The 15,016-nt window shown below is 36.4% G+C and overlaps 2 protein-coding genes across 2 annotated transcripts in view; both read right to left on the reverse strand.

Annotated features, from left to right (window-relative positions):
* Positions 1-240: 240 nt before the first annotated feature.
* On the reverse strand, positions 241-6,773 carry cnot8 (CCR4-NOT transcription complex, subunit 8). The gene is made up of 7 exons (XM_016543637.1): positions 6,656-6,773; positions 5,770-5,957; positions 4,790-4,983; positions 4,511-4,672; positions 1,462-1,606; positions 1,276-1,386; positions 241-1,177 (listed from the first exon to the last, which is right to left on the reverse strand). The coding sequence occupies exons 2-7, from the start codon at positions 5,884-5,886 to the stop codon at positions 1,049-1,051; spliced, it is 858 nt and encodes a 285-aa protein (XP_016399123.1). The 5' UTR covers positions 5,887-5,957; positions 6,656-6,773; the 3' UTR covers positions 241-1,048.
* A 2,854-nt stretch (positions 6,774-9,627) lies between these two features.
* LOC107732322 (protein KIBRA-like) overlaps positions 9,628-15,016 on the reverse strand; it is a 49,945-nt gene continuing 44,556 nt past the window's right edge. The window contains exons 17-22 of the mRNA XM_016543606.1: positions 14,086-14,233; positions 13,821-13,985; positions 13,629-13,721; positions 12,312-12,542; positions 11,958-12,076; positions 9,628-10,816 (exon numbers count right to left, since the gene is read on the reverse strand). Of these exons, the coding sequence (XP_016399092.1) occupies positions 10,750-10,816; positions 11,958-12,076; positions 12,312-12,542; positions 13,629-13,721; positions 13,821-13,985; positions 14,086-14,233 (823 nt within the window). The 3' untranslated portion in view covers positions 9,628-10,749. The remainder of the gene's footprint in view (positions 10,817-11,957; positions 12,077-12,311; positions 12,543-13,628; positions 13,722-13,820; positions 13,986-14,085; positions 14,234-15,016) is intronic.

The following is a 15,016-nucleotide window of genomic DNA, read 5'->3' on the forward strand; positions in this document are numbered from 1 at the left end:
TCAACACACAGCCCAGTTTTATATATGCCATTTTATTTTAATATTAAGATTTAAAAATTGTACAGTTTTTGCAGCGACAGATCTTTCTCCGTACTGTGGTGTACATTTGAATCAAAAAGATTGAGGAAAAAAGTAGTTCATAAGAAAGGGGCGGAGTTTAATTAGACTAAATTATTTGAGAAGTCCAGCATACATCACATTTCACTGAAAGTTTCACGAAAAATCATGAGCTAAAAAAAAAGCCCAAAAGAAACATGCACAGATGAATTATTCATAAGATGGGTAGAAGAGTAAATTTCCACTTCATGTTGACTAAAAACTGGAGCAAAGGTTCAGATTTCAGAACACATGCCTTGTAAGTAGACATGAGACCATTGTGGCGATAGAAAACATTTTAATACATAACTGCCTCGAACAACAGATACAATAAAAACACGTACCACAAACAGTCAAGATTGTGAGACGAACACATTTAAAACGGTTACATAGGACCAGTGGACTCGTGTTCCCAAAGATGCCCCAAACCTGGATCTAAAATGTATTCCTTACAGAAAAAATGCTTAAAGATAGTTTCAATTTTAATATACATACATGCTGGCATATTTTAAAAACACAACCACAAAGTCATGTGTACCAATAGTGAGAGGGCATTTCCTCTTTTCTCAGTAATGAATAAATCTTGAGCCTTTCTAGAAAATATCAAAACATTTCTAAAAGGACTGAGTATATTAAAATGCCTGGAGTCTTGAAAGCCATAAGATACACAAGCGCTGGTCCCATGCTTAAAACAATGGTGTTTTTAATACTGTAAAACAAGATAAAATGTTCAATTTTCAGCTGATGGAAGAAACAGGATCACATCTGGAGTCCTGGAACGTTGCAATATGATGGACTACAGAGCAGAACAGAATCTGAGATTAGCTTGTTTGCATTTCCCAATGTCCCTTTAAGAATGCATGAGTAATTTGAAATCATCTTTGTAAAGAACAGGAAAGAACAATATCTGCTGGGTGGGATTAAAACAAGTGTGTCATCCACTAGATTTTGGTCAGTGCTTGTTGTTGGTTTCCTCCTGCGAGGAGTTGGAAATCCCATTCTGACTTTGAGAAGAACCGGATCCCAGGCCATAGAGCCGCCCACAGTACTTTGCATCGTCAATGTTGTCTTCAAAAAACAACTGAAGAAAAAAAAAAAACCGGGACAGCAGAATAAAGGTTAGGACTGATCAGCTAAAACCTCATTATTCAGCTATAGTCTCATTTGGCTAATATTAACCTCTTTCATGCGGAAGAAAGCCATTCCAGTGAGCAGCGAGTCTGAGCCAGCCTGATGCTGCCTGCCGATCCTTTTTAGCTCCAGCTGGTCTGCAACCTCCTGAAGTCCACCCTAAACACAGCAAAAAAAATTAACAATAACAGTAACATCTATACATGTAAACACGGGTTAGAGTATTTTTCATACCTTAAGGTTTTTGCAGCTCTTCATAAGATATTTGACGTCATAAATTGCTGGGAAGAAAAGATTTAAGATCTGAAAGAACTCATGTTCCTCTTCTGGCAACCGGGAATCTGTGAGCAGCTTCACCAGGTAACCAAAATCATACCCACTAGTGAGAACAGAGAACGTACATAAAAACATTTAGAACACAGTAGATGTACCATATTTTCTGGAATACAAGTCATGTTTATTTTATTTGAAATGTGCAGCGACTTATTTTCCAAAGCAACTGTCAAAACCAGTTTTTGGCCGAAATAGTTTGAAGGGCATAAATATTTAATGGTCAATGACATGTTTTGACTGTCTGTGTCGATTTCGTGCACGCAAGATGGATAAACTACAACAGGTAAACATGTCGGCAGTGTGGACCCTTACCTGTGGCTAAAAATTATGCCCAAATTGTAAAAATTGTTCAACCGAAATATTGAGAGGTAGCTAGCAGCCAAAGAGCTTGAATTTGAATGATTTATCACCTTTGAAAATGGCACCCTGAACATCATACCGAGTCCAAATTTACAACCTAAACTTTATTTTCGATTTATGACTAAACAAAAATGTTCATTTTTAGTTTGTGTTTCTGTAAAAAAAAAAAATAATAATAATTTCATTACAACTCTAGGTAGCTAGCAGCCAAAGAGCTTGACTTTGAATGATTTATCACCTTTGAAAATGGCACCCTGAACATCATACCGAGTCCAAATTTACAACCTAAACTTTATTTTCGATTGATGACTAAACAAAAACGTTCATTTTTAGTTTGTTTCTGTAAAAAAAAAAAATAATAATAATTTCATTACAACTCTACTAGTTTGAAAGACTTTCGCGTCAGCAGCATTTCATACATCACTACACTGTTGACAATGGACTTTTTGCATGACAAATTTCTACAAACATTCACTAATATGAAGGCACCTTTAAATTGACGTCATTAAAATCATTGTAATATTTTAATAGACTTTATTAAGCTCGGCATTGCCATGAGTCTACAGGGGGTTAGTCTCGGCCTCAGACGTCACGCCCACAGACCGCTGGCTGAACGTCTGATGCATATGGCACACAAAAGTGGAAACACTTCAGGAGTTTCGAAGTCGTCATCGGATTGGTTGAATTATATAGGATTTCCGGGAGACGTGTGTGTCACGTTCTATAACGTTCCGCCTGGAAACAAAAGATGGCGTGACGCCAAACCCCCTCACGAAAAAAGAAAGCCGTCGTGTTTACAACTGTGACAACGAGCGCTTATCAGGATCAACTAAACGCTGGATATTCAAAAGTATGTGAAATATTTAAAGTTCGTGGCATAAAATCTTTAAAATACGTCCGAGTTTTACACTCTTACACAGTCTGTTATTGTGGCAACATTTCGACGCCCCGAAACGTGACGCTGAACGAAACAAACTGTGATTGGTTGTTTGGCATGTCGGTCAAACGGCCTCATGGGCGGGCCTTGGCCAATGAAAGCTGCCATGGATTCCAGACCTTCAGCCGTCAGTCTGAAGGTCTGGCTAAGCGAGACTAACAGGGGGTCTTCTCTGTGATATCAGTGATATCTGATCTGTGATATATATATATTATATATATGGGCCATTCTACATAATTGGTGCAAACTGCTGTCCCACAATCAAAAAACACATTTAAAAAGCATTTAAGTATTAAAATCTTAGATGTTTACTAAGATCCTTCTATTATCTATTGAAACCCACAATAATATTTAAAATATTAGTAAGCTTAATTGATATAAAATCATTATTTTTTGGGTACTTTCCATTGTGAGGTGGCTGTCCCAAAACCTAACCCCTAAATTTAAATTTTTCCATTGTTGTTTTTAAAAGTATTTTTTTTATTCTTTTAAAAAGAGAAGTTCAAAAAAATTTATTATTTTATAGTTATATATAGTGTCTGTAGTTTTTTTGGTGTTATCCCATAAAATTGTCACTACCGAAACAGTCACGACCGAAACATGTCATCATTGTTTCGGTCGTGACAAAAGAGAACACACAATCCTCATATTTGGGGGAAATAAACTATTTTAGCACAGTTATGCAATATTTTGTATTTTAGTATGTAAGTTGAAATTCTGTAATGTGATGTGGTCGCTACAAAAGCATTACTGTCACTACCGAAAATGTGCAGTCACTAACGAAACATGGGATGTTTTGTCAAAAATAAAGCATACTGAATTATCAACTAAGATGTTATGATGAGTTTTTGGTTCAATGTATATTCAGACTAATGAATCCATAACTTTGAAATCAGTATGATCAACTTTTTGCCTTTTACATAGAAAAATTAAATTCAAAATACAACAAATCTTGTAAATTACACTTGAAATATTGTTATAAAAGTAATTTTTATTGATTTACCTTTGTAAATATATTGTTTTTTGCTATTTTATTTAAATGTTTTCAATGTAGATGTAAGCAAAATCTCAATAGGTCAATATAAACATTCTAATTAAATTATTATTACTGTTTTTCAGTAGTGACAAATTTGGGGAGAGGACAAATATTCCAAAACTTTCTGAAAATACAATATGAGAATTAACTGCACAATTACTAGAAATGTGTACCTTGGATATTATACAATTTGCATACATACACATTTTTTGAAAAAAAAAAAAAACTTTTTTTCCCAATACATTTCCAACTCTGACTTTGGACCAATTCTGTAGAATGACCCATATATATTATTTTCCTCTCTTTTTCTCTGCAAGTTGGTGCACCACATGACTTCGATTTAGCATATGCAAGGTTTTAAATATTAACAAACATAATACAATAACAAAAAATATTAAATTTCATAATGAGGTTTTTATCTTTATTAGGATATCAGGGCAGTTCTAGCCCAAAAATAACAAAATTTAGAAATTAAAAACATCATAGAAGGGGTGTATTAAAGTCATTATATGTATTAAACTGCGTGTTTAATAAATTAATAGATCTGCACAAAAAATGGGTATGAAGTCTTTGACCCAGCAATGATTTTTTTTTATTTTAAAAGTGCTATTTGTTACCTGTGAAATGAGAGCCACTTGACATTTTCACAAAGCACAAGGCCTGATGTCATGAGGAGCTCTGCGAAGTAGAGTGTGTCGATGCCCTCCTCCTCGTGCTTTTTAAACTGTAGCCCAGAGTTCTGAAGGAGATCTATGGAGTCCTGGGAGTACATGTCCTCTCTGCAAAACACGGGGCCAAACAACACCCACCATCACTACTAGTATCATTACTGGCTAAGGCTAAATCTAAAAATACTGGCATAAGCAAAGGATAAGCAAGTAATGCTGGACACCTACGTCAGATTGAACTTGAAGTTAAACTGCCATGTTGTGGTTCCAGGCGGGTAGTCTCCATCTTCATTCATAAACGTCAAGCCAAGCTGGATGATTTTTAAAAGGTCCACATTGCACCTCAGGAGCTGGTACTGATAGTCAACAGTACTACGGAACTCTCCAATGGGACGAACCACCACACCGGGGAACTCAGTGTCCTGACGTACACAAAACAAACAAACCAAGTATAAATCAACACTGTGCAAAGCACAAATATGCTAAATTTGCTAATATTTTTGTTGAATCACTTATATAAAATATACAGTAAAAGCAGTAATATTGTGAAAAAATTATTATTTTCTATATTAATGAATTTTAAAAGTCATTTATTCCTGTGATTACTTCAGTGTCACATGATCCTTTAGAAAACATCCATGCTGATCTGGGGTAAGTTTAAAAAAAACAAAAAAAACTTATTCTGCAAGAACACATTAAATTGATCAAAAGTGACAGTAAAGGCATTTATAATGTCACTAATGTCAAAAAAAAAAAAAAGATCATGGTTTCCACAAAAGCTTTAACATGGAAATTTTTATTTAAATATTGAAGCATCTTGTTGATATTTAAACATCTTGTTAAAATGATTTTTGAAAGATCATGTTACACTGAAGTATGCAGTAATGGCTACTGAAAACTTCTCAGGAATAAATTACATTTTAAAATATATTAAAAACAGAAAACAGCCTATTTAAATATTTCACACCATTACCCTCTTTACTGTATTTTGATCAAATAAACGCAGCCTTGGCAAGCATAAGAGACTACTTTCAAAAATATATTTAAAAAAAAAAAACTTAATTATTCTAAATGCTTGACCGGCAGTGTAGATGTGCTATTTGACCCATAACGCTGTTTGAATGGTCACTTTAAAATTATTATAGGACATTTCTTATGTCATTAGACCATAGCAGACCATAATGGAACATCAACATAGGCGCACACACCATGGCAATGTAGTTGTAACTTTGAATGATCTGTCGTATCTTCCTCATCTCCTCCTCCACATTGCTGGCCCAGACCTCACAGATAATCTGACTGGTATCTGCAAGTGCGGCTGGCATGATGATGATGAAGGCTGAGGAACTGACCAAGTAACCCAGCGATTCTGAAGCTCTCACAGGCAAAAGAAACTCTGCCAGGAAGAGCAATTAGATGAATGAGGTTTGAATCAAAAATACCATGGCTTTTATTCGGATTTAACTCTTATAAGCATTGACATATTAAAAAGAACATACATTTTGACGAAAGACTGGTGAATATTAATAACATAGACAATGTTCGCAAACTCAATTTGAGTCTATTATCAGGGAAAGGATTTTAAATTCACTTATATAGTGGAAATACGACAAAAGCAGGTGAATATTAATGAAATACTGCTGAATATTAATTTTATATTAACAACCACAACGCTTTCATTAGCTTAGATTCGAGTTTATAAAAGCATTTATTCCAAATGTAACCCTCATGGCCGTGGAAATACTAAAATAACCATAAATATGAACTAAACGTTCATGAATATTAACCCACATAAGTTTAATATTCACAACTCTAATAATTGACTACCTGAGCATCTTCCAATGAATTTCCAATATAAACGGCAATTAACTAATTTGATTAAACATCTTAACTGTTCAAATAAGAAGTCGGTCGTGTAATATAAAAGTAAATTAACCATACATTTGTTGGATGGGGGATGATATTAGCTTTAAAACGTTAGCATGTTTCTCTGCTGTCTCCAAACACATTAACAGACAACATTTGTATTACGGCGAGACTATGAAACGATACTACACAAATATCAAAACGCAAACTTTCAGAATGACTAGATACCTGGCACGAATATAGTCGTTAAATGTAGATGTAAAGCCGCTGTGCTAGCCGGACAGCTAGCAGCGACTCTAAACACACACAGCGCGCTGCTTCCGGTCCTGCGGGATTGTGGGAAAACACCCGCCAAAACTAAAGCCTTTCAATCATTGGTAGAGCAGAATGGGGAAACAACGCACAACCTAGTGTTATTAAATTACTTAGTATATCTCCTAGTGTTATTAAATTACTTAGTATATTAGATAGATAGATAGATAGATAGATAGATAGATAGCATTTTTATAGCATAATTGGAATCATTTGCTGAAAATGGCACATATTTTGCCTTTTTTGATATTTTACTGCAAGTAACTGCACATAATAGTTGGAATGAGAAGAAAATTTTGGCTTCAAACATTTCTGTACAGGTAAATCTATTATTAGGAATGTGACAGTACACATACAAACACACAAAAAAACATTATACAGATTAGAAGAAAGGATTTTTTTATATTTGTTGTGAAACTACAAAACATAGTATTGTGCTGGTGATATATTTACAATTCTGGTTGACAGTACAGTGTCGATGATAAAATTCACAGCTTTCAGAAGTCTCACAAGGAAAAGAAAGACAGCACACCCAAATCACAAAAGTGCAATAAATACAAGCTGTACTTCTCCAACCATCTCTGTGATCAGATCAGGTTCTTTTTCCATCATTAATACAAGATTTCTTTTTAAAAAATTAAATTAAAAAAATTTAGACTTTTCTAAATAAAAGTCCTACTGTGAACAATAAACAAATGAATCATTCATGACTACCAGCATCAGATACTGACAGCATTTTTTTGTTTCTTTGTGATTATTTTGAGCAAGTATTACATGATTTATGCATGATTGGACCAAGCGTCCAAATAAAAAAGCCAAATATTATGTCCTTATGAACCTCAAAATTGATAGTTAAGAGCACCTAATCAACACATACTGTGAACGGTAGATACTGTACGACCAGTGAAAACATTAGACATTGTCAATTATTCGAGTACTCTCAGAATGAGATCAACTGTAGTGTTTCCAGGTAAACAGCACAAATTTAAAGGGGACCTGTTGTTTCTCTCACATTCAAATAACTGTAAATTCGTAAAAGCTGTAAATCTGAAAAGTTCTGGTAAAAATAATAATAAAAAACTACTTTAATTAAAAATGCCAATGTGAGAAAAATGTGCATCACGCAGCAGCTTAACAAACTAAGCTGGGATGTACTCTATGTTTGGCAGTGTGCTGTCTTAACTGGGTCTAATCTGCGGAAATAACACATTAAAGAAGAGAAACAGAAGTCAAAGAAATGTTTGCACTCTCATAAACTAAGTTAAACAACAGAGTACAATGGCTTTAAAGTGAAAGCTATATGATGCTTCTATTTGAATTAGATATTTGGCTAAAAGCTTTGGGACAGCATTTCGGTTGGGTCTTAGATGTCGTTTATAATGCGGCGCCATCAAAATAAATGTACAATCTCCATCCCCTAAACCAATTTTAGGCAAAATCACAATGGAGGAGAAATTAGGGTTTCATAACAAGAGTGCTATATAGCACAAGTTCAACTCACTGTCTGTTTGCCACTAGGTGGAGCAAGAGACTAGGCCATATGCATATGTGCATTGCAGATGAAGGAGGGCTTCTGGACCATCCGTACCAGACTTCACACTAGTTTCAAACATTGTGGTATCATTTTGGAGCATATCATCGCCTGCTTAGTCCATACGGGTAAATTTATGCAATATAATGAGAGTAGAAATATTGCTACTACAATTACTATGGCATAGTAGTTGATCTGAGGTTGAACCAAGGACAGTACATTCAATATTTCCTTTAGGGAAAAAAAACATACTGAAGCACAGGAGGATCTCATTAAGAACATAACTCTACATGGGAAGGCATGCCAGCAGGGGAACTGAGAGAATGCAAAACAAAGACGTCAAGAGCATCTTAGCCTAACAAGGTGTAGATCAACTGGAGATTTCACGTAACATTTAAACGTGAGCAAAATCCATGGAATTGGGCAGGTAATACCATTCATAACTGGTTAAATTAGGCCAACATTATGTACAATGTAAATCAGTATCAAATAAAGGGTCGCATCAACTGGGGCTTTTTTTTGTTTGTTTTTTTAAAGTGCTACATTCAGACTAACATCTTGGCCTGTGATGCAAAGCTATTGTTCAAAAGGGGTTTTAATGACATGGTAGTAATATTCATAGTCATCTATTATCAAGATACTTACAAAAAAATTGGATTTAACTGAACATCTTGCATGTAGATGAAGAGTTTAGTGAAAATCAATATTTTAGATTAGCATGGATGGAGCGCTCATTTACATAATGCAAATCACCAGTGACTCCCTCCGTATGAGGAGTCTCCAAATGTTACAGAAACGGATCTCTGCAGTGGCGTGCGATACATTATTAAGTGTTTACAGGGAGAGCTGGGAATTATAAACTGCGTGCCTTCACAGCTTTCAGTGCCTTAAGATGTGTTGACGTTTCCTTGCCGCAGCAATGATACGCACTGTTCTTCTTAAATGGTTCAATCTCACAAAAACTATCCAGGTCATATTTTTCTCCAAATTCAAAAGACGAACAATTAGGAATTACAAAAAAATGACACCTTTTTTATGGCCAATAAGGATTTTGATTTGATTGGATTATTTTCAGGTACTAGTCTACTGAAAGGCATTTTTCTCATTATTGTATAAAACAACAAAGAACAAATTTGCGATACATTATGATAGTACTTAATTTTACATCATAAAAAAAATTGTAACGAGTAGAAAATAATTCTCATTACAGTAATGCATATGACACTGCAATGAGTTTTTCCTTCACATTACAGTATTAAGAATTTAGACAAAATGTGCTCGATTTTCATCAAAATAATCTTACATTTCAATTAATTTTATTGATTTTATGCAAAATATAATTTCCTATGGAGTGAAATATGATAAGATTTTTTGAGATTCAACACACCAAAGACTCTTCTAGTACTGGTAGGTAGCAATTAAAATAAGTTTTGTTAAGATACTGGCTTTGATGTAAATGAAATGATGCTACCGTTTGTGTTCAGTAGCTTATTAGTTACATACAAAGCCAAGTTTGTAGTCTAGAGCAAACTAGACCCCGGTTGTGAGGGGGGGTTTTAGATTAAAAGAGATCCAAACCAGTAGAAATGAAACACTATTAGAACATGCCACTGTAGGAACTAGACTGGAAAGTTAATATAACCTAAAAAGACGCTTAAAGTTTTCCAAAGATGCAACAAGAGCTAGTATATGGGATAGTACGATCTTAGCGTTCACAATGTGCTTTTTTGCTTAATTCTCTATATCGATGCCTTTTTTCTATTAAAGTGCATGAACTATCTGATATTCTACCTGAGAGTTTGTGGAACTAAGTGCAGTTTCTACATCATTTTACGAACATTTGCACTAACGTGTCTTGTTTGCATGTGCAATTAACAAAACGAACATGGAGAACTGTTAGCAATCAATTTAGTCTACTAAGAGGTCTAATTAACTCATGCTTTAGATTCATGCTTGCTAACATCTGTAACCGTTTACACATTAGCAAAAAAAAACAACAACTGTTGAACATAAATGTGGACAGATGTGCTTGTTTTAGAGGGACGTGACTGGAATAACAGGATTTATGCCCATTCATTTTGTCCTGAACCCTTGTGCTATGAACAGAAGTAGTACCCTAAAGTATCTGTATTCACATCTTCAAGAGTTACAGTAAGCAGTTCTGCCCAATTAGCAGAGCTCGTTTCAAAGACGAACTGGTGTTTTTGAATGACCAGTAAAATACCTAGTACAGATACGGACATACTCTTATTAGTAACAGAACATGGTGAAATTAAAAAATAAATCTATCTAAAAAAAACAAACAAACAAAAAAACACGGCTCTATACAATTTCAGTTTTGAGAGTTAAAACCCAGTGTTTTAAAATTACATTTTTCCTGCCCAACATACATTTTCCTGTCACACCGTTCTTCATTCTTCCTAATACCGCCAGATGTCAGTTTTGTCTCCATGGAAACAGCAGTTAAGATGGATATCTTCTACACGTCATCAGCTGGTAGGTCAGGAATGTTTATCTTTGCCCTGGTGAAGAAGGCCATCTTCTCTCTATGAGAGATTACAGCAGACAATAAGTACAGCTTGAAAATGAATGAATGAAAAAAAACAATGGAAGGGTTATTACTTAATATTAGCTCTGTTCCAAACCGTAGTGAGCTGCCTATCCAGCAAGAATTTTAAAGATGCACTCCAGATGTGATGGCTATTAATTTTTTTTAACTGAATGTGCAGGGCTTTCAGTGTCATTCGCTTCCAGTTATTTTGTAGCTGTACAAAGCTTGTTATGCTGCTTTATACAGCAAACTAGTATTGTTTACTATATTATTTTAATGTATTATCGCATTTACAAAATCACTGATTTGTAGCGTAAATAGTTTTACCATTGACTGCACTTTGTTTTCCTTCAGGTCCTTTCCCTAAAAGTCTCGCACATTCACAGAAAACGTTTGCATTGGAAAATAAGCTGGATATATAAAGCAGTCCTATTAAGTAAATCATAAATGCCCAATGCCCAATATTTGTGCATGTCGTGTTTTTACGCTAATGGACCCTTTTCATATTTCTGGAGTTCTTGGAAGCCAAAGTCATCATCATAGCTGGGGAAGTCTATGGTGGTGAATGGAAACGACAACAAATCTCATTTTTGCATTTCCATTCGCAAAAAAAAAAAAAGAAAGCACAATATTGTTTCTTGTGATTTTCCAAAAGAAGGAAAAAAATATCAAGAGATTGATTCTGGTGATCAAAAGCGAAAGAGATGTCAAATTTGCAATCTCTCCCTTAGCCATTTTATTAGAAACACCCATGCAGCAGCATTAACTAGTGTTCTGTAATTTAATGCCAAGGTAATACAACAGTACTATAGTATTATAAATGTACATTCTTTTTTTAAATAACAGCGGAAACGCATCATCACAAATCTGTGACGGGTCCATTAGAGTATCGCGTCATTAGCAAATTCAAAACTCTATCTGCTACCTATGTAGAATACTCCAAATCAGTCATTTATGAGCTTCCATTTGAGTTTAAGGTGCTGACTTAGAAGGTAGCTGCCTATGTTAGCCATTAGACACCATTGCAGCTCAGATTTTGGAACAGAGCTATTTCTTCCTCCAATAACCTATGCTTAAGACGATGTTTAGGATCAGTTCAAAAGCAGTGGTTTGGATGGGTAGCAACAGACGCCCACCTAAAGGACTGGACCCCAGGAACCTCCTTGAGGCTCTGTCCACGAATCTTGTGCACATCCTTGGCTGCTGCTCGCATCATCTTCTCTACCCTCTGTTCCTGTAGCTGCTCTTCATGGGTCTAAAGAGAGAGTGGCAACACAAAATCAGATGCAGGAATGTTGTTTAAGAGGGCCCGATGACAGGCCATTTGTGACTTACAGGTGCATCTCAATAAATTAGAATGTCGTGGAAATGTTCATTTATTTCAGTAATTCAACTCAAATTGTGAAACTCGTGTATTAAATAAATTCAGTGCACACAGACTGAAGTAGTTTAAGTCTTTGGTTCTTTTAATGAAATCTAGTGGGACTCACCTGTCTCTCTGTATGTTTGAGCAGCAGACGAAAGCGCTCATCCTCCTGCACCCATGTGGGAAGGACATGCTGGCCCTGTTGCCGGGCGCTCTCTAACTGCTCCTTTAGCTCCTGCAGCACACGCAGTTCCTCGTTCAGTCGGCTGTGCCGTGTGCGAGTGACCTGCAAGTCCAGCTCCAGATCCAGAGAGGTGCGCAGGAGCCCGTCCAGACCTTTGACCTGCATCTGTGGCTGTGTGGGGGAGAAAACTCGATCAGTGATTCTTTTGGGTCATGTAGGTGTCTTGTGCTATTTACTGCTGTATTGTATATGGGGAGTCAAACGTCTGTGACCAGTGATGAAAATTCTTCTTTAAAATCTTATAACGTTCTGTTCATTTACAGGTTAGGTTAGATTTTGAACTTAGACATTCCCAGAGATTCACTGGCCACTGTATTGGTATTGTTATATTGGCACATATAAATTAAAACTATTCAGTATCATTCATCTCAAATCTTAAACTGCTTGGCAACAATAGCCATTTGATTAACACCATTTACCTTACCTTTGTAGACTGGGACATGCGATTTTCATTTTTAAATAACTAAGGAGATTTTAAAGCCTGTACTATAAATCATTGAAGCTCTCTGTACTGTCCTCATTAAGCAAATCAATGCAAACTTTCAACATCTTAGTGTCTTTAATAGACTCAAAGTAATGTGTCTCCTAAGGCACAGTGAGAGCAAACCTGACCTTTCTAGACTATTTAAGGGCCTGTAAAGGTGCTCAGCAAACCCATTTCCTCACGCTGAGACTGTGCTTCATTAACACTGACCTCAGGTCAGTACAGAAATGTAGGTATTAAATATTAAACTTCTGCTAAAAAGCTTTAACTCCCCTTTCTAAGGAAAGCGTTTGGCTTTAGGGTTGGTGAAATGCCTTCAGTTTCCTAAGAAAGATTCAGTGGATCCCTGAGTGGAATTTGATTCTAACCCTGACTTGGAGTTGAGATTAACTACACAGTTTTTATAATTGGGGTCCCAGACACTCCCATGTTTTTCATATTTGAGCCCCCAAACATTTTTTTCATGGAGGATGGTTGAAGCGTTTTTATTGAGTTGTAATTTACTTTCGAATGAGTTTTCATAAGATTAGCAGAGGCCATGAAGGATCAAACTGAATGTAAAGCATTTTTTAAGCTATTAAAGGACTGAGAGGTCTATCAGACACCAAACTGAACACACAAGGTTTATATTTGCATGGCAATTCATGGCAAATTTTAAATAGTACAATTTGTTTCCCAAATGAGTAGATGTCAATGTCAATATTTTATGTTACCTTCTTCATTCGAACACTGCGTCTCTCTGAGGCATTCCGGACGAAGGGAGATTTCTTAGACAGGGTGGAGCTGTCACTGTCGCTGCGGTTGATCTGGTGACGTGATGATTGTGGGTATTGGTAAAAAAAACTGAGCTATAATACCACTATCAGTATGTTCATATATTTGTGTGTGTGTATGTGTGTTCTTACCCTGCAGATATACTGGCTCTGAGGTCCAGGGGAAAATGTCTTGGACCGGATGATGGTGTTTCCTCGCATAAAAGGGTTTTGCTGATGGACATCATGTCGCCGCTCCTTGGGCCGAACGACCGAAGCAGAATGCGGGAGACCGTCCACACTTGTCTGTTTATTCACCTAATAAGGCAAAGAGAGGATGTCAAAAAGTTTCACTGAAAAGGTACACAAAACTTGCATAAAAGCAATGAGAAAGTTGTAAATGAATCATCAATGTCACCTTTTCCGTTATGACTGCTGTTGGTCCAGGTTTAACTGGCTCTTCCTCCTGTTCCCACTGGCAGTCATCGGGGTAGAACTCCTCGTCCTCCTCACCATCACTACCTTCTTCATCCACAAACACGTCACCCTCCAAAGCCTCTGCGGGGCTATTATATAACATATACCATTTGACACCAGGGTTATTATGGCTCAAAATGTTTAATTTTCCCATGCATTAATTAATTAATTAATTGTAATCGTTAATTAATTTAGTTTTTACTAGGGATGCTCCGATCGATCGGCCGGAGATCGGTATCGGCCGATAATCATCGGTACTCACTACACTTGGCCGATCTCAAGAACCGATCACAATTTGATGACGTCAACGCGTGACGACGTACATGATGCGTGGGGACATAATTTAATGATTTGGCGCCACAGTCATGTCATCGCCGGTGTGGAAATGCTATTACGTTTCGAGAAACAATGAAAAATTCGTTATTTGTCCTGCATGTTTTGCATGATGATATGATGAATGGATGGTTCATTTTTAACAGCAGATTCAGTGTGACGTTAGAGCTGATCTGCGCCTGACTGCACACATCTGCGGCGCGTTACGGCTCCACGGCTACCGGAGCTGATCGCGGCCGCTCTAGTCAGTGCTTGTGTTTATGAGCCAGCCGCGGCACGTTTCTGAAGCGGCTCTCCGTGCTGCTTGGCTAAAAATAGTCTTTTGTGAGTTGTCACAGCGTGGAGGACGGAAGAAAACCTCGTTGGAGCCGTAAGGGATAATAGTAACATAACACGCTGATCGTGGGCTGCTTTTAAATGAACATTTATTTATAAAACAAAATATCTTCTTTGGCCATATTAGCCTACTCAATAGCATTAACACAGGCTTTACTCCTTTCAAACTTTATCTGGAATGTCACCGTTTCTGTCACTGCAAC

This window comes from Sinocyclocheilus rhinocerous, unplaced genomic scaffold (assembly GCF_001515625.1).
Source record: "Sinocyclocheilus rhinocerous isolate Xijiao unplaced genomic scaffold, SAMN03320098_v1.1 scaffold249, whole genome shotgun sequence".
NCBI lineage: Eukaryota > Metazoa > Chordata > Actinopteri > Cypriniformes > Cyprinidae > Sinocyclocheilus > Sinocyclocheilus rhinocerous.